Source organism: Poecilia reticulata, chromosome 1 (genome assembly GCF_904066995.2).
Source record: "Poecilia reticulata chromosome 1, P_reticulata-male-v2, whole genome shotgun sequence".
Classification (NCBI taxonomy): Eukaryota; Metazoa; Chordata; class Actinopteri; order Cyprinodontiformes; family Poeciliidae; genus Poecilia; species Poecilia reticulata.
The window spans coordinates 8,085,439-8,108,431 of record NC_088830.1 but is presented as its reverse complement, the minus strand read 5'-3'; the positions used below and the strand labels follow the sequence as shown (position 1 = coordinate 8,108,431).

Below are 22,993 nucleotides of genomic sequence, written 5' to 3'. Positions count from 1 at the left end.
GACTACATGAGACACAGCGAGAGAAAGTAGAGCGTATTGGAAGGAAAATGGTGCATCGTTTTCCAAAATGATGTTCACTCAGACACCCGAGAGAGATTCTGTGTGACCGATTGCCTCCACATGTCCTTAGGTTTGTTAGCAAACACTGGTGAGCAAACTGGATTTCTTAAAGGGCCGGTATTATGTATTTTCCGGGCACATGATGCCTTTTTATACCACAATCCATGGTAACCATGTTACCTTCTGTTATAAGAATGCTACAGATCATATATGACTTGAAAGAAATTTGACTTCACAAATTGACGCTGTGGAATTGGGGCGTCTGTCTCTTTAAGACGCGCCTGTTCTTACTGACACTCGGCTTTCAGGATCACAACATTTCTGTTTTTTTATCTAGTTTCTAGTGCAAATACTTTATTTCACTTTAAAAAAGACAAAACTAACTTATTGACATAATTATTTATGTCAATAATTATTGAATATTGATCATAAAAAATGTTCTAGTTCCACTGGCAGATTGTTTCACTTATAACATCGGAAAAATGTCTATGTTATAAGTGGAAAAATCTGCTGGTGGAAGTAGCTCTTTCTTTTTAATCAATATTCAAGAATTATTGACTTAAAACAAGCTCCTATATCTCCCTAAAAACCTACTAAGTTAATTTTATCTAATTTCCTGTAAACTAAGATATTTTTACTAGAAACTGGACTAAAAATAGTTAGTAAGATTTTGTGTTTTTTCAGCGTGTGGCTAAAACTTTTATATAGAGTGGCTCACAAATGGAAACAAACAAAAGGAAAAAAACACCTGCCAAAGTGTCGAGTGTGTATAAAGTTAAACAGGTTCAACAAATGCAGGCAGTGGTGCTTCTTGATATGGGCATTTGCCCAGGGCTGCATTAGACAAGGGCAGGGCAGCCAAGAACTGGTTGTGTCTTGAACAAGTTTACAGTGAACCAGGCTTTTTGCTAAAACAAATAGTAATAATAATAATAGTCAAAGTAAAATCTAAATAAAATGTAATTGCTTGGAGCTTTTTGCCTCCAACCAAAACAATTCATTTGGATTTTGTTAAAATGATTTCCCTAAATAAGTCTGGTCTGAATCTTGACTCAGAAATGTTGCAGAATATGAACCGGCAATAATCTTACTGCGACTCTGCTTTTTCTCTCTCTCTCTCTCCTCCCCTCTCATTTCAACCTCACCGTCAGCTCTGTGGCTTCGGCCTGCTGAGTGAGATCAGAGAACAGACAGGGTGAGGAGTGGGTGGAGGGGAGTGGGGGTGCTTCAAGGGGGAGGTGCCAGGGCTTCCTGCGGGGGTTGCCTGTGTGAACGCTCCCTGAATGACAATGCTGCGCATCAGGGCCTCGGCAAGATTCCCTCTGCATCGCACACACACACGCACACACGCACGCACGCACACACACACACACACACACACACACACGCACTCTCCTATGGAGATGGATTGGGAAAAGCTGCGTGCTGCGTGGCCGTGCAGCGGGAGGAAGAGCAGCAGGGGCATCCCGGAGAGCGGGAGAACGAGAAGGCAAAAAAAAAAAAAAAAAAGCGCAAAGCCGCAGACAGCGGCCACTCCGATCGCTCCGATTATCCGCCGTCGTCGATAAGCGCGTCGTTTGTCATCCGGCCGCAGCGTGTTTTCAACGGTCGGTACAAATCACAGCGCCACCCCCACTCCACTCCACTCCCCCGTCTCACCATTTCACCACTCACTCTCACTCTCTGCTCTGCTGACAGCAGGAGCCGGACCTGATCGCAGCCAGTCCGTGAATCAGATGATGAGCGACGGTCCCGTTGTGACGTGAAAAAGAGACGCCAGCATTGTTCTGAGATGTAGAGCTTGATGAACATTATCATCGTTTTATTTTTGTATGAGTTCATTTTTAAAGTCCCTTTTTATGTATTTAGATTAAACTGCAGCACAATATCATCACATTTTGATAATTTTTGTCATCCACTGGAATGAGAACACGACTATGTCAGGCAGCTGAATTTCCTTCTCTAGATACTAAAATGAAAGTAGGGCTGAAACGATTAATCGGTTAGTGAAATGATCAATTGTTAACTGAAGTGCACACTCAAAAGGGCGATTTGCTTCACAGAACAACATATCCAGAGTAGCGTTTAAGCCAAACAAAAATACATTTTGCATATGAGGTAAAAAGAACCTTCTTTGTCTGTAAATAATGTTCCAGCCAGAACTCCTCCAGTGGCATCATAGTTTTAGCTTCACCCTGTTTAAATACCGGAAAATTTCTCCTATTAAGAATCATTTGCTGGCCATTTATAAATCCGTTAATCCAGGAACAATAAACAGGTCGGTCCTCCCCTTTATTGGTATAAAGGGTTTCACATGCTGACGCTAAAAGTGTATTTTGTTGCATCCTTTGCAACAAATGATACACTGGAGGAATGCAATATTATTGCATTTTAGGCAACAAAATGTTTATTTTTTTATTTGAGAAAGGAATTGAATTATTTGTTTATTTGCATCTTGTGACGCTTTTCGAAATTTGCGTTTAAAGGCTGAAGTGGATAAACAAAAGAAGTCGGCAGAATTTGGCAAAAGTTGTTATCCAATTAATCGATTAATTGCTTTATCACAGATTAATCGGATAAAAGTAATCTTTACTTGCAGCCCTAAAATTCACTCTACACAAGCATTATGTTAACAAAGACAGGGATGCTGTGCAGAATGGAAACCAAACCGCAGGTTTACATCAGGAAACTTGTCCCGACACAAACCGGACGCTCCTCTTCTGTGGAGTTTGTTGAGACTCCGGTTGCAAAATATTCATGCATAACTCGGCCTCGGATGATGCATCCCAGATATCCGCCATATGGCCCCCACTTTCATAGTTCTAACAGCCCTTTGGAGTGGAAACAGAGCTTCAAACTCCGGGTAATGAACAGCCAAAATCGGTGTGGGGGATTCGGGGGGGATGGGTAGAGCTCGAAAACGGCTTTGTGAGAAGAAACAGATGGTGGGAGGTACAGTAACCAACCCACCTGTGCACAATGCAGGTAATTGCTTCCGAAAGAAAAAAGCACGGTGGCATACGGTGCTTTAAACTCGTTTTTATTTGCTCAGCACTTTGGACGGCACCTGCAAAAGAGAAAAAAAATGTTGAAAAAAACCCCCCCCAGAGGAATCTGTCGGTGGATGTTTCAGCACCAAGGACAGCGTCAACCGGGTTGGTTTGTTTTCTCCATCATCTGCTTCCTTACTGTGACTTACGACACATTTAACATGCTTTTGTTTTTGTTTTTTTCCTTAAACTTATTACAACAGGAAAGGCACTTTTTGAAAACAGGTCCGTCTCTGTTTTGTCCTCTTCAGCCTCGCCCAACAGCTTGAGGGATTGCTTCAAAGCAGCTCGGAAGCCAAAGCCAAACCTTCAAAAATAGCTTGGAGGAAGGAGAAATAAAATGTTTCTTTTAATTTCCACCCAAAAGAAAAAAAAAACAGGACAAAGCTTAAAACTCTCATTTCCTGCTAAAAGTTAGTTCTGCTTATTTAGCTGGCAGACATTTTCCGACATTTATTAGCTGGGAGACCATTCAAAATCAAGCTGGCTGAAAACAATCCTGATCAGATGTCTTGAATGAGCTTTTATTCTATCTTTAACACAAAGATGTTTTGCAGGGAACAACATTTGAATATACATTTGTTGGATTTGGCAGTGGATTCAGAATTACATAAGGGGATACTGTGAGGGATGGAAATGGAAGGACTAAATCTAGTTTATTTTTCTTCCTTTGCTCTTTCCTTTGGTTTATTTTGTTTGTACTTCCTTTTAACTCCTGCAAAAGACTTTGTATTGCCTTGTTGCTGAAAATGTGCTATATAAATAAAATTGCCTTTACCAAAGTATTTGTAACTTATTTTAACCCGCAGTGAGCTGCAATGCCATGCAACATTACTTATTTCCTACTGGATTTCTCCACATATTTTCACATATTCTCAATAAAAATGTATTTTTAGTAAGATTTAATGTTAGACTGCGTATTTACAACATTTCCAACCCAAAGAGTCATTGTTGTACTCAGTCCAGCTAAATATATATTTTTATTTATTTATTTGTGGACAATTATTTAGGAAAACAATACAAAATCATTTCCAACCAAAATATTTTTTTAAAGTATGTACATTACTCGTATTTTTGCTAGCAATTCTGTTAAAATAACTGAAAAACCTGCTAAACATTTTGACGACTGAATGTTAGGATCTGTGCAAACCACGTATGATTCACGTAAAGCACAGAAGAATTTAGTGAAACGAGACAAAAATACAACTTTCTTTTTGTGGCAAAGAATTGCTGAAATGCGAGTCTGTAGATGTGCAACGCTGGCAGAGAGTCTTTCCCCAAACTCATGCCAGTCACTCGGTGAGGTCAGCCTGTGAGAGGATCCCTGTAAATCCTCCCGCTGGTTCGTTTTCAGGCTTTTACAGCGGAAATTTCACTGCGATCGACTTTAATTTGCCATCTCAGGCTATTCCAATCAGCCACTCCTCCGCTTATGGCGATTGCTATTTCTTTTTCTTGTTTTTTTTTTTTAAAGGAACAAAAGGCCCTGAAAAACGCACCACCATGACAGGAAATCAATACGCTTCTACAAAATGTAATGTGTAACTTAAAATGTATCAAATCGAACTTCATAGTTGTATTTTTTTTTTCTTGAGGTATTAAGTAATGTTTGATGACTTGGCGTCTCTTTTTTCAGTTTCCATTTGACTGAAGGGTGAGGCCGGACGTCGCACCTTGCCGCACAGGTGAAGCAGTCGTAGCGTAACTGCGGCGCGCCTTGGGGAGCGGGTTGGGAGGCGCCGTGCGTCGTGCGCTGCATGGCGTGGCCACGGATTTGCGCGTGGCGCTCGGTTCCCGTCAGACCCATCGGAAGCTCGGAACGCGGCGCAACCCCGATTTGAACGCATTAAAGAAGGGGGGAAAAAAGTAAAACCCGCAGGAGTATCTCCACTCGTCGGGGTCTTTCGTTTTCAGCCTCCTTCCCCTCATCGGAGTCGGACTGACTGTCGTTGGTTGACTTTCTCCCCGTGAGGGGGGTTGAAGGAACCGGGGGCGGGGGGTTGTGAGAGAGGGGCGCCAAAAAAAGAAAAAAAAAATCCCAAAGAGGGAAAGGGAAAAGGTAGCGCGCGCACAAACGGCAACGGGGAAGGGAGACGCGTAAGCGACGTCGGACCTGGCTGGCCGCCTCTTTCGGGTTTCAGGAGCATTGCGAAGGGGGGAGAGGAGAGGAGGCGATGCTGCTGGGCGGGGATGGTGCTCGGTTTCTGCCCGGCGGTGGAGGAGAAGATGCGAGCTGCTGTTCCGGCGCACCTGCACCGCCGCCGTCGTCGCGTTTTTCGACCGAGAATTGATGATGGTGATGACGATGCTGCCTCCATCATCCGGATCCTGTTTGTCTGGGATTCTTGTTCCCCCAACTCTGGATTATAGATGATTGTCGTGGACATTATCTTTTGATTTTTTTATTATTTTATTTTATTAATTTTATTTTTTTGTTTTTATTTCATCAGCTCGGCTATTTTTCTTCTTCCTTCCTTCCCCTTCTTCTTCTTTCTTTTACGCAATGACGAGATAGACTGGTAGACTTCAGGATCGGAGTATTTTCATCTCCAAGTGCGCGCAATCACGCCCAAAAATCAGTGACCGACGCCTTGTAGAAGAAGAGGAGGAGGAACAGGAGGAGGAGGAGGAGGAGGAGGAGGAAGGGGGGATGCCGCACCGTCCATTACCAAATATCAACAAATGTCACCAGGCTCGGATTTTGGGGAAGCCCCCCGTCGGTTGACGTTTTTTGCGTGTACGCGGAAAGCCGCGGCGGCAGTGAAAGGTGGCAGCGGGAGCCACATCAAACACTGCGGATATATGGAACAAGAAGAAATGAATTATTAAAGATTTCACTCTTATCTATTTCTATTTTTATCCGGCTGAGTGTGTGTGTGTGTGTGTGTTGGAGGGGGGGAGAGGAAAAAAGAAGGAGGAGAAGAAGAAGAAAACGGGGGGAACCGAAGGGGGAGGAGGAGGAGAGAAGGTGGAAAAAGAGGGGGGTGGGGGGAAAGACAACTGCAGATCCTGACAAGATGCAGGGAAAAGACGCAGTCTGGAGCCGGCCTGCTCGCTGGAGAAGGATGCAATACTACTTCTCTCAATGCACAGCTATGCATTCTGATCGCGTCTGAGGTGATCGATTCATCCGCCTGCGTAGAAACGAGAAGCGGCTGCTGACTTTTTTTTTTTTTTTTCCTTGTTGGAGCGGCTTTTCCTGATCAAAAATAATGAAATAAGAACAGCATGACAGAGAGAGGAGAAGAGAGGGTGATGCCTTGATAAAATATTCATTTTTCTTTTCCTCTAAGAGAACTGATTGTACAGAAATTATATAAACACATCGCCGTGTTTCATATCCCGTCATATTCCAAAAATACACGATAACTCGCTTTCCTTTCCTTCTCTTCTCTCTTCTCCCATCCCTCCATTCCTCCCCCCATCCTCTCCTCCTCCCAACTCACAAATGGAGGTATCTTCTTGGCGCTGAAGACCTGGGAAGGAGGGGGAAAAAAATCAAATAAAACAGATCTAGATAGAGTTGGAAGGACAGAAAGCGAGAGACAGAGACAGATCCGAACCTCCATTCTGCATGTGTCTTTGGAGCCGAGGCTGATGGGGTGGTGGCATGTGGAGGTGTCACTCTGAGGTTTCCCCCCGGCTCCTTCCTAACCTCTGGCGTTTGGTGTCTGCAGAATGGCGCGCTTTGGAGACGAGCTACCCAACAGGTACGGAGGAGGAGGAGGAGGAGGTGGTGGTGGCGGTGGTGGCGGGGGTGCCGGCGGACAAGGGGGGCCCGGCCGCGGCGGCAGCAGGCAAGGTGGGCCCCCCGGGGCGCAGCGGATGTACAAGCAGTCGATGGCCCAGAGAGCCCGGACCATGGCCCTGTACAACCCCATACCCGTCCGGCAGAGCTGCCTAACGGTCAACCGCTCCCTCTTCCTCTTCAGCGAAGACAACCTGGTGAGGAAGTACGCCAAAAAGATCACCGAATGGCCATATCCTTTCACAGCGGGCCCACCAAGGTACCGGCGAGGGTGTGTTGGCTGGAGTGCATCGGCTAAGGTGTGGCCTTAAAATGTGGCGGGTGAAAGTTCGGAGTTGGGTTTAGATTTGATATTTAAAGTGCTTGCGTGTGTATGCAATAAGCTTCTGCGATGCACGTTGCTTTTTGAGTTTCTTCTGAATGAATCGTTCTGCTGAGGACGATAGTAGTCGCACTGATGAAGATGCATCGCGTTCTAGAACATTTACCCAGTTAGCAATTTGTGTGTGTGCGTGTGTGTGTGTGTGTGTGTGTGTGTGTGTGTGTGTGAATGTGTATTGGTTGCTGTCAGAGCTGGGTGCTGATGTCAGCATTACGAAAGCTTATAGCGCCATGCAACCAGAAGGTATGGGAAATGGCTATTTCCCATTCTTATGCGCTCTCTAACTGACTCATCAGATATCACATATGGTTTATCCATCAGAAAAACAGCACACAAAAAGCTCTGAAGGCTAATTATGAGAACCAGGCAGCCTGCTGTTTTAGTATACTCATGTCTTAAATAATTTTATACAAGTTAGGGCTGGAGATACGGCAGACAAATGTATCGCAATATGTTTCATATCAGCCGATACAAATAAATATTGAATAGTTTTGTTTTGGGTTTTTTTGGAAGGGAGGTTTAAATACTGCCAAAGTTGGCAGTATTGTTCTGTGTTTTAGCAGTTATAAGGCATGGAGACTAAACCTTTAATTGTTGCTGCAAGTTACTCAACAAGTTGTTGGTAGGTAACCAAAGAGTGAGTGAGTTGGTTGATGTCATTCATGGTGCGCTTACACCAAACGCGTTTTGAGCGTCAGGTGCGTCTGGTTCACATTCCAAGTCTATGTGAAGGCGCGTTGAGGGCCGCTGCTGCGTGTTTGTCAAGAGCGTCCAACGCGTTTGAAGCCTGATCCCCACAAAGGGAAACACTGTTTTTGGGTCAGGGGTCAGATTTAGGACTAAGGTGTGAATTGAGTTTTGGTTAGGGCTAGGGTTAGGATCAGGGTAAGGTTTAGGCTGTAGAAATGAATGGAAGTCAATGGAAAGTCCCCACAAAGATAGCCACGCAAACGTGTGTGTGTGGGAGGGGGGGGGGTGCGTGCGTGTGTGTGTGTGTGTGTGTGTGTGTGTGTGTGTGTGTGTGTGTGTGTGTGTGTGTGTGTGTGTGTGTGTGTGTGTGTGTGTGTGTGTGTGTGTGTGTGTGTGTGTGTGTGTGGGGGAATCTGGGAACTAAGATTCATGTCAAGTGATGCAAAGATTTAATGAAGAATTAAAGCAGTAGAACAAGCAAGAAAATGTCTTAAAGATGAAGAAAAAAATATTTTGGCATAAGCAGAAAAAAGATATGTATTAGAAAAAAACTAGACTAAATATTTATGTTGCCTTTATAGGAAATAGAATACAAATAGATTTTGACTAGAGACAGGAAAAAAGCAACTCTTCATGTGTCAATCAAACTGATAACTAGTAGCAGGAGTAGATCAGATCCTAGCAGGTTTCAGTGGTTTTCAGTATTTTGTAGACAATGAACCAGTGGATATTAAACAATCAGATGGAGATGCTGGCAGTACCAAGGTTAGCTGGTATACTGTGACCAAAAGCTTAGATGTTTTTACTTAAAGGACAAGATCAGAAGTATCTTATGAGCTTCCTGATATTGTAGTTATGGCTCACAGATTAGTGTAGTATGTTGAATACTTTAAGACCTAAAAGGCGGAGCGAGTAGGAACAAAATCACAAAACTAAGCAGCCAAAGATCAAGGTAAAAAAAAAGTTTTAAAGATGGCAAATAAAGGGGAGATGTCATGTAAAACTGACCCTTTTTTTAGCTTTAGATCATGTTATTCCGTCGTCAAAACATCCCCACTGTTGTTTTGATTTATTCATGTTTGTTTGAGAAATCCTTTAATCTCCCATGGCAACTATTCAGGGATGTCTAAATGCTTGCTCATACTCCGTTTTAGAGCCTCAGTTCTTAGCTGAGCTTCTGCCTCACATAGCACGCCTCCTCCACTCTGCTCCTAAAGACTAGCGGCAGCAGCAATTAGCAAACACCTGGAGGAAGGGCAAGTCTGCTGAGTCTAACATACAACTACAACATTCCTAAGAATGGTTGTAAACAGCATCGGCATGGACAAACGTTGTTTTGACAGCATGCCAAATGGGAATGTCTGTAAAAGGCTAGCAGCTTCTTAAAGAGTCGGAAGAGTCAGGTGTTTGACGGAAAGTCAAATTGCACTTAAAGAAGCATTTTCCAGGCACAGAGTGCCATTTTATAGCACAATCAAGTTACTATGTCACCTTCAGTTGTTATAAAAATGCTAAATATTTCAAATGTGACTTAAAAGAAATTTTACTTAGTAACACCTTGAATTTGGGCCTCTGTCTCTTTAAGAAACTCCTGCTTCTTTTCTGAAACTCCGCCTTCAGGAAGTAATCACAACACGGCTCTTCTATTAATTTTTTAACTACGTCTTTACCAGCTTTGCACTGAGAAGTAACTCGTATAACGAGCTCAGTAGATGTGTAGCTCTGCCAGGTGTTTGCTGATTGCTGCTGGCTAGTCTGAAGGGGCTGAGTGGGGGAGTCATGGCTCTGTGAGGTGAAAGCTTGGAAACTGCAGCTCAGAGGAGGAGCTGTGCCTCAAAGGCGTTCAGCACACCTGACTGGTTGCCACGGGAGATGAAAAGATTTCTCAAACATGCATGAAAGAATCAGCAACACTCCAGGTGTGTTTTTGATGAGGGATTTACATTATAACATGATGTAAAGCTCAAAAATGTTTATTTTACATAAAGCAACTAAATTAACATAGTTACTTGACTATGCTATGAAATGGCACTATATATGCCTGGCAAATACATAACATCCTTTTCCCCCACCATCCTCCCTTTAATTAATACTTGAAGAGAGAAGCATCAACTGTGTCACTGCTACACTAGACACTTTTCCCTGACAGATCACACCACCATTAAATGCTAGTTCACTTTCTGGACGGTTAGCGTCTCCAGAATCAATCAATCAATCAAATTTTATTTGTATAGCACATTTCAGCGGCAAGGCATTTCAAAGTGCTTTACATAATTAAAATAAAAACAGGAATAAACAGTGAGAAAGAGAAAAGGATTTTGAAAAAGATTAAAACAAATAAAAACTAAAAAAAAAAGATAAAAACATTAAAACCTCAGAGTTTTAGTTAGAACGCCATCTAACAAGGGTACTCACACCTTAAAACCTTCATTAAAACATAAACAGTGAGAATAAGGAAATAAAAAGTAAAGATAAAAACACTAAAAACATGGAAGACATCAAAACCCGCACTCTAATCCTAATTTAGCCATAAGCAACTCTAAACAGGTGGGTTTTAAGTTGATTTTTAAAGGCACCCAGTGTTTCAGCTGTTTTACAGTTATCTGGAAGTTTGTTCCAGATCTGTGGTGCATAGAAGCTGAATGCTGCTTCTCCTCGTTTGGTTCTGGTTCTGGGGATGCAGAGCAGACCAGAACCAGAAGATTTGAGGGGTCTAGACGGTTGATACAACAATAACAGATCTTTAATGTATTGTGGTGCTAAACCGTTCAGTGATTTATAAACTTACAACAGTATTTTGAAGTCTATTCTCTGAGCTACAGGGAGCCAGTGTAGGGACTTTAAAACTGGTGTTATGTGCTCTATCTTCCTGGTTTTAGTCAGAACGCGAGCAGCAGCGTTCTGGATCAGCTGCAGCTGTTTGATTGATTTATTAGTCAGACCTGTGAAGACGCTATTGCAGTAATCAATGCAGCTAAAGATAAACGCATGGATGAGTTTCTCTAGATCTCGCTGAGACATAAGTCCTCTAATCCTGGAGATGTTCTTCAGGTGGTAGAAGGCTGACTTTATGACTGTCTTAATGTGGCTCTGAAGGTTCAGGTCAGAGTCCATCACTACTCCCAGGTTTCGGGCCTGATCGCTGGTTTTCAGTTGTAATAACTGAAGCTGTGCGTTGAATCGGGGTCGCTCCTCTTTAGGTCCAAAGATAATAACTTCAGTTTTGTTTCTGTTCAGCTGGAGAAAGTTTTGGCACATCCACACATTGATCTGTTCAGTGATTGGATGGGTTCAGAGTCACCTGGTGACATCGTGATGTAGAGCTGTGTATCATCCGCATAATTGTGGTAGCTAATCCTATGTCCTGTTATAGCCTTAGCCAGTGGGAGCATATAAATATTGAAAAGAAGGGGTCCTAGGATTGAACCTTGGGGTACACCACATGTGACCTTTGACCTCTCTGATGAGAAGTTTCCGATTGAAACAAAGAAATCCCTGTTTCTTATGTAAGATTCAAACCAGTGGAGCACTGGACCGGAGAGTCCGACCCAACTCTCCAGTCAATTAAGTAGAATGTCATGGTCAACAGTGTCGAAAGCTGCACTGAGGTCCAACAGAACCAGCACTGTGGTTCTCCCACAGTCTGTATTTATATGGATATCATTGAACACTTTTACAAGGGCCGTCTCCGTGCTGTGGTGAGCACGAAAACCAGACTGGGAGGAGTCAAAGCAATTCATTATTGTTAGGAAGTTATTTAATTGTTTAAAAACTGCTTTTTCAATAATTTTGCTGATGAATGGGAGGTGGGAGATCGTGAAGTTTGACTCTTTCGTTGTTCTGCTTCGTTGTCGTTCATTTTCAGACAGTCTTTATTCACCACAACTGCTTACTTACTCAGATTAACGGAAAAAATAGAAAATAAAATAGACATGAGTGATTACCCCAGGCAGCTCTGGATCTTATTTTGCACTGGAAGTGAAATCAGTCTTGAAAATCTTAGATTTTTATTTTTTGTACTTTTTTGACATGTAAAAAAGTATTATTAAAAATTTAATCAATAAAGAGCATGTTAAAGTGTTTACAACGTTGACTTTCTGATCTGAAAATGAACTGAGCATATCCCATCATGCCACCATCTGTACAGAGCCGGGCTGTGTCGGCTGGCAGATGCTGTGGCTTCTTTCACACGAGGCCCAAAGGACTTCATTATACCTCCCTTCCCTTCGCCAGCACTTTCACATTCCCTCTCTACGCTCCTTTCATGTTCGCCTCTCCACTGCTCTTCTTCCCCCTGCAACCCGTTCTCTTTAAATGTACCCTCCTCCATCTTCTTCCACTTTAAAAAAAATATGATTACCTATTTTACGCAACTGCCAAACTCTCCTTATTTTACTTAACTCAGGGCATTGTAATTTGCAGTGTAAAAGTGGATGGAAATAATAATAAAAAAAAAAGTAAATACATATGTAAGGTGTTAGAAAAGTTAAGCTTAATCTCCGTAGGGCTCAGATTTTAGAGAATTTGCAGACTAGACCTCGACTCGACCACTGTAGCAACCAGTTTTTTATTGAGGGGCTTTTTCCTCCATTCTGTCTCCTACATTGATGTTCAACTTTAGTGATTGTTTTTGCAACTTTGTTTTTGCAACTTTGGACTCAGGCTAACCTCAGAAACGTTTGATGAGTTTTCCAGTATTGGCACCAAACTTAAATCGGTGGATTCTTCCTCGTCACAGGAAGTTATGTCGTCTCCAAAGCCGGCTACTGGTCTGATTAATGACAGGCTGGTGCCAGTGACTTTTTTTGTGACTTTATTTCACCTGGTGCCACTAACTCACGTACCTGTAGCTGCGTTGACTTTGGAAAGGCTGGTGACTAGAATGACTCTGCTACCTCGGCTGGTCAACCACTGGATTGGCTACTTCCTCTGCTGTCCATTAGCATGGGTAGCCTAGCACTAGCCTTGCCTGGGCTAGCATTGATGTTTTTTTCCTAGGGAAGCAAAAAGTCACGGATTACTAAAAGCTCAAACAAAGCGGGGAAACTGCCTTTATTTCCTCAGTATTGTTTCCAACAGTGCAGCAAAAAAATGTTTGTGAAAAATGAAACGAAAACTTTCAATGTGACATGAATTCCACCACTAAATAAATGTAGTCAAGGCAAATGTGGGATTAAAAAAAAAAAATGTGTGAGATTAAAATACAGTAACAGAATAGTCGTTTAATAGTTGTTTTTTTATATCTTTAACAGGAGATTTAACAATTCTGAAGGGAATTGTAATAGGAGGGATGTTATGTAACATGTAAAAGTTGAAAATTCTTTAATTTTATTTTAATATTTTGGTGTGTCTAGTTTCTAAAAGACAAAAAACATAAAGTATTAGTTGGTCATTATTCACTATTTTCTTTTATCTTACTTAGAACTGCAAAAAACAAGAGCTTCCACTTCCTGCTTTGAAAAAACTAGGAAGTACTCCTGCTTTTGTCTTCTTTTATTAACAATAAAGACATTACTGTTTATTTTGTTGGCCCAGGACCATCAGAAAAGGTTACACATTATTATGTGAATGTTGTGCTTGTTCTTTTTTTTTTTTTTTTTTCCATTCTGTGTCACTCTCTGACCATCTGCTCTGAGCGGTCATTGTCTGTGTGAGTTTCACGCTTGCTCAGCTGGGTTCTGGCCACGCTGCTTGGTATCTCGTGAGGAAAGAGACATGTGGAGAGAGGTAGATACCAAGTAACACAGAAAGAGAGAGAAAACGAGAGGCAGCAGACACCAAAAACCTTCACCAAACGCTGAAAAACAACCATCGCTTTCAGTAATAGTTTGTCATCAAAATAAGCATGCTTTAATCATTTTTGTTTTATTTTGGAATGAAAGAAGTATTTTCAGCAAGCTGGTTTTATTAAAATGTAAGCGATAAATATGTGTTTAGTGTTTGTCTGCTTTTAGTCTAAAAAGACAACTCACAACTAAAACTGAGTTTTTGCAAAGTCAGTATAAGTTGTGTGTTAACATACGCTTTAAATTATATTTTTTTCTGACTCATTTGCACAATAGCTGCAAATTCCAACAGCATTCCAAAAGCATTTTTATTATACAAATGTCAGCTTAATGAAAAGTATGTTTTATACCTGCTTAAAGGTTATTTTTGAAAGCTACCGTTAATGTTGCAAATGAGTTATTTCTAGCCTTTAGGAGACCGAATGCTGCGTCGTCCCTGGATCTTTGTACTCGCAAGAGATTTGTATTTCTGGTTGGTTTCAGGCTGAAGCTTAATAATTTTTTTTTTTTTTTGGCAGCTGAAACAGAATAAATTGTTAAGAATTTTGGCACTTCTTTCAAACCCACAGTACAAAAGAATCCTGTCATGATGTATTGCAGGAACTGGTGTTAAAATTAGCTATGTTAGTCTTGCAACTATTGGGACAGAAAGGACTCTAATTTCAGAGAATTTCAGACTGATGATTCTCTGAACGGTCATTGGCTCAGAGCGGTTTGTTGGCAGGTCAGAAACAAAAAAAACAGAAAAGAAGCATATTTCACGTTCCTTAAATCATCAAAACTGCATTTCTTCATAGCGTGTTGACATTTTGATTGGAGCTAGTTGCAAAAATCATTGCAGTATTAGTGTTTGCAATATCACAACAGCAAAGGAGGCTGTTTAAGGTTTATTTCAGGTGCTGCATCAGAAGTCTGGACTTTGGTTGTCCTGCCTTACAGATCCACACGACGACACTCGGGTATGTTGATGGAGACATAGTGATGAAAGAAAAGAGAGTAAAGAGAGAGAAATGTCATTGCACCTCTTTAATTCTTTGTGGTCTCCCGATACAGCTTTTTAAAATTCTGATGCGATACCAATATCGCACCTTTCAGTATCGACTGATACCGATACTCGATACGATATTGGAACGAATCGTACAGAGATGTATTACTCATTTTGTAGTGTGGAAAGTTAGAAAAGGCTTGATGAAGTGATATTACCCAGAAAACAATGATCAACAACAATAGGTAGAAAAACAAGTGACCCATTTATTATTAACAGGTAAGTTAATAATACAAGCGGTGCTGGTTAGAAAAACTGGGGCGGACTAAATGCTGGAGCGGAATGCTAACATTGGCATGCTTATATCTGAGATTTTAGATTTTGTCTGACATCTGACCAATATCCAATATTGATATCTGATCTGGATACTCCTAGCCCTTTGTAATAATTCTATGTTCCTGTAATGTTTCATAATGAATCATATCCCTAATTCGGTGTGCTTTTAAAACATCCGTCTTCCTGTTTCTCATCTCGGAACTAGCTTGCCAATTTTTTCCTGTCATGTGTTAAGCGGTCGAACACATAGAAAAACGATAACCCTCTATCTTTCCACAAAAGTGTTTCTAACAGCCTAAAGGCTCAGATTGTAGTAGGCCCAAAATTAGCAGCGTGCCTCGTCTGTTAGTCGAGTTTGACTAAACGCTTACGTAAGCTTAAATAAACATGAGCACACACAACCTTTGGTTGTGATGCATGAGCACACACAACCTGACAGATCAGCTTGTGGATTGGCTTCATCTGTCCATCTTGGAGCAAGGCTCCCGGCCGATCACTCTGCGTGTTTGTGTGTCTGTAAGTGTGCGTGTGTGTGTGTGTTGGGAGCAGGTGATACTGTAACACCTGTTCACTAGTATCACTAACCTCAGGGGGCGTTGGAGCACAAACACATGCTCTCAGAAACATACATGGCCGAGTCAGTGGAGCTGAGTTGTAGGCAGAAAAAAACAAAAAGCCCCATTTGGGATTTTTACGCGTCACTGTGCAATCTCTTTCTCTCTGTAATGTTTCCCAATCCTGGTGATTCAATAGCACAATCTGTGGTTTTAACACCACAAGTAATAACTGGGGCCTTAACGATACTTTCACCGAGTAAAGCAGTCCTGTATTTAGATGATTTGGATTCTTCAGTCACAAATTAACTTCTATGATATGTTTATGGTCTTTTGCTTTTGCTGTGGGAAAAAAAATTCAGTTTTTTTTTTTTTTTTTTTACAAATCGATTAGCTATGTAAAATATTTGTCAAATCCTGCAACCGCTAAAAACCAACACTGCTCCATTTTTGTTTACATTTCATTAGGAAGGAAGTTGAGCAATTCTTCTTCAGGAGTTTATTATGTCCTTTCCTTCTGTGGTTCTCGGTGCAGCGACCCCACAGGCGAGGAAGGGAAGAGTTTGTTCAAAGCATTTTAATCGTTTGAAGTAGTGCAGCGTTGCAAGTTTGGTGCCCAGTCGAACCGACACAACCGGACCACCAGGTGTGAGAACACCCTCAGTGTCAAATTTAGGTCAAGATCCACAAATGAGATGCTAACTTCACCGATGTCAGCCAAATACCCAGCTGTGTTTTCTTACAGGCCTTGCAGTCTTGTCCGTCACTCTGTCGCCATTTATTTTTAATATAAATCATCCAAAATGCTTCCATGCGAGTGGCAAAAGCACAAGACATCCCAACAGAAAGTCAATAAATCCAATTTTCAATTTGGAAATGACAGCAGCCGTTTGAAAACCTCAAAGTTTGGTAGTGATCTATATTATATGTTTACAAATTGCTCCGCCCCTTTTAGCAATCCTAAAAATCACCAACAGAAAATGCTAAATAGTTTAAAATGTCTATTTTGTGATGATTTTGTCCTAGCTTCGTAATAGTGGGATTTTTTTTTTCCCACAGTGACTAAACTGACACCTTGACCTTGAGATCGCCTCCATTTCTAAGAGAAATGTGTGTCTGGCAGGAAAGACGAGAAGGAAAAAAAAACTGCACCGGTCATTATTTTAGCTTCCTAAAATAAGCTAAAATTTCATAGCTTCTTAATAGCTACAAAATTACCTCAATTGGAAATCAGCAACAGAATTCTTATTGGTGCTTGTCTAAATTTTAATTTCCTGTTATGGGAAAAGGGGGGGAATGCTGTTTTAGTGAAGTTAAAAACTAAAACAGAAAAAGAAACTTGGTCTGAGAAACTGATTACACCTGTGTATCAAATCACCATTATGTAATATTGGTATTTAACATCTCGACAGCCCAGCACCATAGTAATGGTTGTTTTGACAGAACTCTACTCGCGATATGTGATCCTTACAGGCTATTCCCTCGGTGTGTGTGTGTGTGTGTGTGTGTGTGTGTGTGTGTGTGTGTGTGTGTGCGTGCGTGCGTGCGTGCGTGTGTGTGTGAGTGTGAGTGTCTGTCTGCATCACACCGTGGTGAAATCTGATTCCCCCTGCTGTCCTCTCCTCAACTTTGTGTGCCGGCTGCTCCTGTTGTGCTTCGTGCTGATGCCCGGCGTACGTACGAGTCGGCTATCTGAGCGCGAAACAACCAAAGAAGTTACGCAGAGAGAGAGAGTACTTTTCACCTCAGAAATGGAGGAGAGGGAAAATTAAAGCAGAGGGATCGACTGAAAGCAAAGCGGAGAGTGACGGATTAGAAAGCCAGTGACAAATGAAAGAAAGACGGAGGCAAAGATGTGTTTGAAGGTGATAAATGGCATTGATAAAAAAAAACAACTAAAGGTCGGCTATACTTAGTTGCAGATGTGCGTAGAACAACTCCGGCTCCCTTCGGAGATGTGCTTGATCCTAATATAGTTTCCGCATGTAGGACTGCCTCCCAGGAGGCCGGCATCTACATAATGGTCCAAGCTACGCATGCTCACAACGGATGAAACCCAAACAGGAACCTGCACTGTTAAAACGACACCTGTGTGTGTGTGCTGCACAAGGACTACATACACCCTGCCAGGGATATTTATGTCACATGTGCTTACAGATGGGTGTAGTGAACAGCTTTGTTAGAGCGGAGAGAGAGAAAACATGATGACTTGGCGTAGGATAACTCAGAACCACTTTGGACTCTCGGTTAACTTACCTCGGCTGAACTTTTACAGGTTTTGTCTTTTTCGCCAAGGCTGCAGCAACGCTCAAGCTAAAGAGCCGCTTGTCATGTGATGATGTTAAAATCCAAGTCTACCCTTTTTGCTGGAAAAGTACGAATGCTTCTCGCTAAATGATTATTTGATTAATGTCAAGAAGTCGCAATTGTGGATGTTAAGCAACATTTCAGACACGTTTCACCACCGCAGAAAAACCTGCCGGCTTGTAGACCAACCTAAACTCGCTTAGTGGAAATATTAGCAAAACTAGCCAAACGGATAAATAAATGAATTCAATGCCAATCGACAGAGAAAAGATATCAAAACAGGTGAAAGTAGAGATGGGAGGCGATGGACAGAACAATCTCTGAGGAGAATAAAGGTGGACAGCCACAGTGTTTTCCCCCCATGTTGAGTCTGTGATCTACATTCAATCTGCACTCTGTGAATTATTGATTGGCCTTTAGCCAGCAGGTGTGTGTGCTTGTGTGTGTGCTTGTGTGTGTGTGCGTGTTTGTGTGTGTGTGTTTGTGCTAATATTCTATTGGTGAACAGCACAGTTGGATTTTTATTATTTTTTTCCCCTCGCTTTATTCTTTTGATGTACCAGGAGCGTCAGATGTGAAGGAGAGTCTGGGACGTTTACATCCCACATGCAAAGTCAAACATCCACATGCATTAAAACACCAACAATGAACAGGTTTGCTGTTGTTTTCGTAGCGGGACGTATAAATATTAAAAGCGGGACTTTAATAGTCATCTTGGAGAGTAATATCTTTAATTCAAAACCAACCGTCTCCTCTTAAGTTTTGAGTATTCTTAGTTTTCATAGATTCACGTTCTTTCCGTTTGGTCAGCATTTCTTTAGAGCACCTGCACAACGTCTGCACCCATCTTACACAAAAAAAAACTAAAACTAAAACTGTTAATAACAAAAGGCATTGTTTCTCTGGTGATCACCTGTTTCTCTAATTTTATCTCACCTTTTTGATAAATATGCTAAATACATCTGGCCTTATACATCTGTGAGGGGATTCGTTGAATTCTGTTTTATAAGGTGGCTTTTTTTTTCCCACTTTTTCAACCGTTTTGTTAAAATTTGGCTACAGTAACACACGTTACCTGTACGTAGGTCTCAGTCATGTGCATTTCCATTTGTTGTGTAGTAACAATAGTTCCCCAGTTCTCCCTCCGTAAGTTCAAAGACGACTGGTGCTCTGCAATCTGATACTTTTAACAACTGGAGTGGTTGTTTAACAGGAAGTAAGGGCTCTCCTCGTTATGTGCCGTTTCAGCCACTTGTCCACATTATAGCTTCTTAACAATGTGGGGGAAAAAATTGAGTTCATTCAAAGATATCCCATGGCTGCTTCCTTATGCGTCTTTCTCTCCCAACCCAGTCGGACACAATAATAATAATCACACGATAATTGATATCAAACATCGGTTCAGACGAGACGACACAAAATATCGGTTTAATAACTAATGTAGTGTTTTTTTCCTCTCCATTCCTGTTCTGTTCTTCATCCACAGCCAGCCCAAGTCAATTGCCAGTTTAGCAACTGCTCAGGCCTCCAAGAGCAGCAAGGTAGCATGATAAAATCTCTAAAATATATATGTAAAATAACACTGAATAATGCAAACTAAATGTTATTACACATGGATAAATGATGCATTTCTATTTTACTTTTATAGTTGTTACACAAATGATAGGTTAATTTCTTGCTGCTGTTGGGAAATACAAGATATTCAACATGTTAGCTTGTTTACTGTAAATTCATTGTTTATCAGCTAGTCTTACTTTCAGGTAATTAAAATATTATGGTGCACTTAAAGGAACAGAATGCAACTTTTATTAAAATATATATTTTTTTACATATTTGTTCAAACTCTCACTTTGTTGTGACAGTCTGGTTTGAGATGGATAATCTGTGAAAAGATCGAACTCTTTCACTTCTCCCTGTGCTGCTATTGCTGTCTGAAGAAAAGCACTGCTCCCGACTATAAACAACCAATCAGAGCCAAGAGGCAGGCCTTAGCGCTGTCAATCCATCTCATGTACTCATAGCTAAATGTGCTAATGGTAGCAAAATAACTTTCCATTACAGAGTAACTGTTTATCCACTGTCATCGGTGGCCATGCTAACTAGTAACTAGCCTGAGCATTCATGACAGGCTGTGCTAGCTGCAGCGTAGCTGAGAGCAAGTTGAAGAGAGGAGGGGATTGACAGCTCTTAGACACTTCTCTGGGCTCTGATTGGTTGATTCTAGTTAGCACTGGGAGCACTGGGACAAGGCATAAGTGTCTGTCTGATGCCAATCTGTCGCGACAAAGTGACAGTTAAAATATTTCTTGTACGGTGAAAATTAGCTTAGGATTAATGAAGCGTCTGGTGTTGACATGCTAGAACGGGAGAAGGGCTCCGCATGAAAAAAGTCTTGGGCCGGCCCTGCTTTTCCTCCGTTTGTTGTTTGCGGCTAATTTTGCTAGCGGTGCAGAGAAATGCTTTTGCTTGGAAGGAAGAATTTCAATGTGATGCATGTTAATGTTTATCAGAAAATGACTGAGGTTCAGAGCGTACACACTGAGGAAAGAAGGAACATCACTGCCTGTAAGTACGCCACTAGAACTGATTATCAAAGTAGCGCATATGCTGGGAATTATCTCCCTAATGATAATTATTAAAGTAATTATTTTTAATTGAACAGCAAGAGCACTTTATTTGAGGTCTAATAGATGGGAGGAATGCTGAGGTGTGCCTTTGAAAAGTGGGCAGCAAAACTGGAATACTGCAAAAACAAAATAAGAAAAGAAAGAAAAACTGATTCCCCTCATCTGCTCTTCTTTCTTTCACGTCATCTCTTCCCCCGCCCATCTCTCCTCTTCCTCTTCCGCTCCTCTGTTTGGCTCTGTTTCCCCCTCATCCTCTCCTCCACTGCAGTGTGGAGAGCGGATCGGAGGCAAGAGAGGAGGGGAAAGACAACCGATATGCAGAGAGGGTGGCGAAGAATATGCAGGGAATAAAAAAAAAAAGAAAAGCGGAAACTAAAAGGTGGTGTGACAGGCTCCATGTGTGTGTTTTTGATCTGAGCTGGTTGCTTTCTCTTGCAGCCCAGGGCGCCTCTCCCCAGAAACAGAGCCAAGTGCAGGCATCTGTGTGTGTTTATCTGCGCGTGTGTGTGTGTGGGCAAATGTGTGTAGGTGTGAATCCGATGCTTGTGTGTGTGTGTTTTTGCTGTTTGTGTTTATGCATTTCTGTGAGTGAATTGTGTTCTGGTTTTTGCGCATGAGCAGAAAGAACAAGTGTTCAGCAAAGCTAATTTAAAGCTAATTCTTGCTTTACCGTACATTCAAACTCTCAAATACATAAAAGTCTTAATGGAAACATACGGCTACATTTCTTGCTCCAGCTGCTAATGTTTTTCTGACGGAGCGATTTGAAGCGACAGGCTACTGTCGGATTTTTTTTTCTACGTTTTGATACGACTCTTTGATAGCGCGCCGTGCTACATGCTGTAAACTGACAGATAAAAGTTGCTCTTCTGCATGAAGTTAATAATTTGACTGGAACATCTCAACGTTTAAAGACTACATCGTGTTGCAGAGATGGAAACCCGAAACGGTCCCGTTAAACAAATTGTAAAAACTAAGAAACACGTATCATTTGAAAAAAATTGTGATTTACCTAAGAAAAAAGAGAGCAGACTATACAAATTTCATAAGAACATGAAAGCAGGACATTATTTAAAAACAAAAAATGAGCTTGAGTAGGTAGGAAACAGATTAAAAGAGAGTACATCAGATTTGAACTTTGTCAGAAATTTCATCTAAAGCACCAATTTATTACTCCCTGTGTTATATTTAGTTTTTTTGTACATACAATAAATTATTCTGACAATTCTTTGAAAAAAATCAACAATTCTTCTTCATGTGCAGTCTGGCTCTTTCACCAGGCCAACACAGAGTCCGGTCCGGTCCGGCCGTCCAGGACGCTCAAACATCAGCCGGCTGCCAGTCTGTCACTTCGTCGTGTCACTTGGCCGAGTTCTGGGATTGGTTCTGTCGACTGTGGGAGGCAGGGCCCAGGCGCCGGGGGTCACCGCCGCTGTCAATCAGGCGACCCTGAGGCAAAGATGCCGAGGTGAAGGAGTGGATAACAGAGAGGGAGAGTGGCACGCTGCGGAGAAAGGCAGTAAGGAGATCTGACATGGCGTTAATTAGGCCAAGAGTAGTCAGGGCTCTCAGGTTTGTAGCTTATGAAGCGACTGAAGACTACACATATTTGTCAGTCTAGTCATGTATTTAATGCTTTATTTGCTGTTCAACGTAACGTCACAATTCAGTTATGCTACTTAAAAGTTGCTGTGAAAATGACATGAAGTTTGACTGACATTTGAACTAAACCTTGTTCTAACTTTTCTGTTGGCCCAACAGGAAAAGTTTCAAGCTGTGTTGTTGTGATTTTCAGCACAGCAATCTCACAAAAATAGTTTTTATCACAATTTCCTGGGGTTAAAATAAACCCCTCAAAGTGGGGTGAAAAAATCAACAAAGCTTTTATGCTACAGAACATTTAAGCATAATTTCTTGTGCAAGTTTGCTTACATGAAACCTGTACAGGAAGAGTCACATGGTACTTCCTTTTTAAAATCTCCAAAGTTAAAACTTTTCTTTGTCAGCTTAAATTTAATAGCATTAATATGTGGCTATTTATTTACAAGCCGTCAGTAATTTAGGCATTGTTAAAAAGTAATTTGATTGTAATAACCCTTTAAAATTAAGTTTAATTACATGGTAATACTCTGCTACTTAATAGGTACTTACCTGGTAACAACATGGTAATACTTACCAGGTAATATGTGGCAACTTACTGAGTGAGCCTTTGGTAAATATTTGGTCATTTAGGCATTGTTGAACACTAATTTTATTGTGTAAAAAATGTCTTAATACACTGCACATACTTGGTAATTACATTGTAATAAGCATTAACTTATCGCATAAGCCATTGGTAAATATAGGGTAATCTAAGCATTGTTAAACTGTAATCTGTTTGTAATTAAACACTAAAACTAGCTTTCATTGTGGAGTAATACACTGGCGCTTACTACATACTTACATAGTAATTACATGGTAGTTACATG

The 22,993-nt window shown here is 41.3% G+C and overlaps 1 protein-coding gene across 19 annotated transcripts in view; it reads left to right on the top strand.

Annotated features, from left to right (window-relative positions):
* The first annotated feature begins 4,390 nt into the window (after window positions 1–4,390).
* Window positions 4,391–22,993, top strand: part of cacna1ab (calcium channel, voltage-dependent, P/Q type, alpha 1A subunit, b) — a 146,363-nt gene continuing 127,760 nt past the window's right edge. For 18 of the 19 annotated variants that reach the window (XM_081604287.1, XM_081603793.1, XM_081604218.1 and 15 more), the window contains exon 1: window positions 6,788–7,090. In XM_081604287.1, coding sequence (XP_081460413.1) covers window positions 6,789–7,090 — 302 coding nt within the window. In that variant the 5' untranslated portion in view covers window position 6,788. Of the gene's footprint in view, window positions 7,091–22,993 lie in introns of all 19 variants that reach the window. The other variant, XM_081604150.1, reaches the window with a different exon arrangement.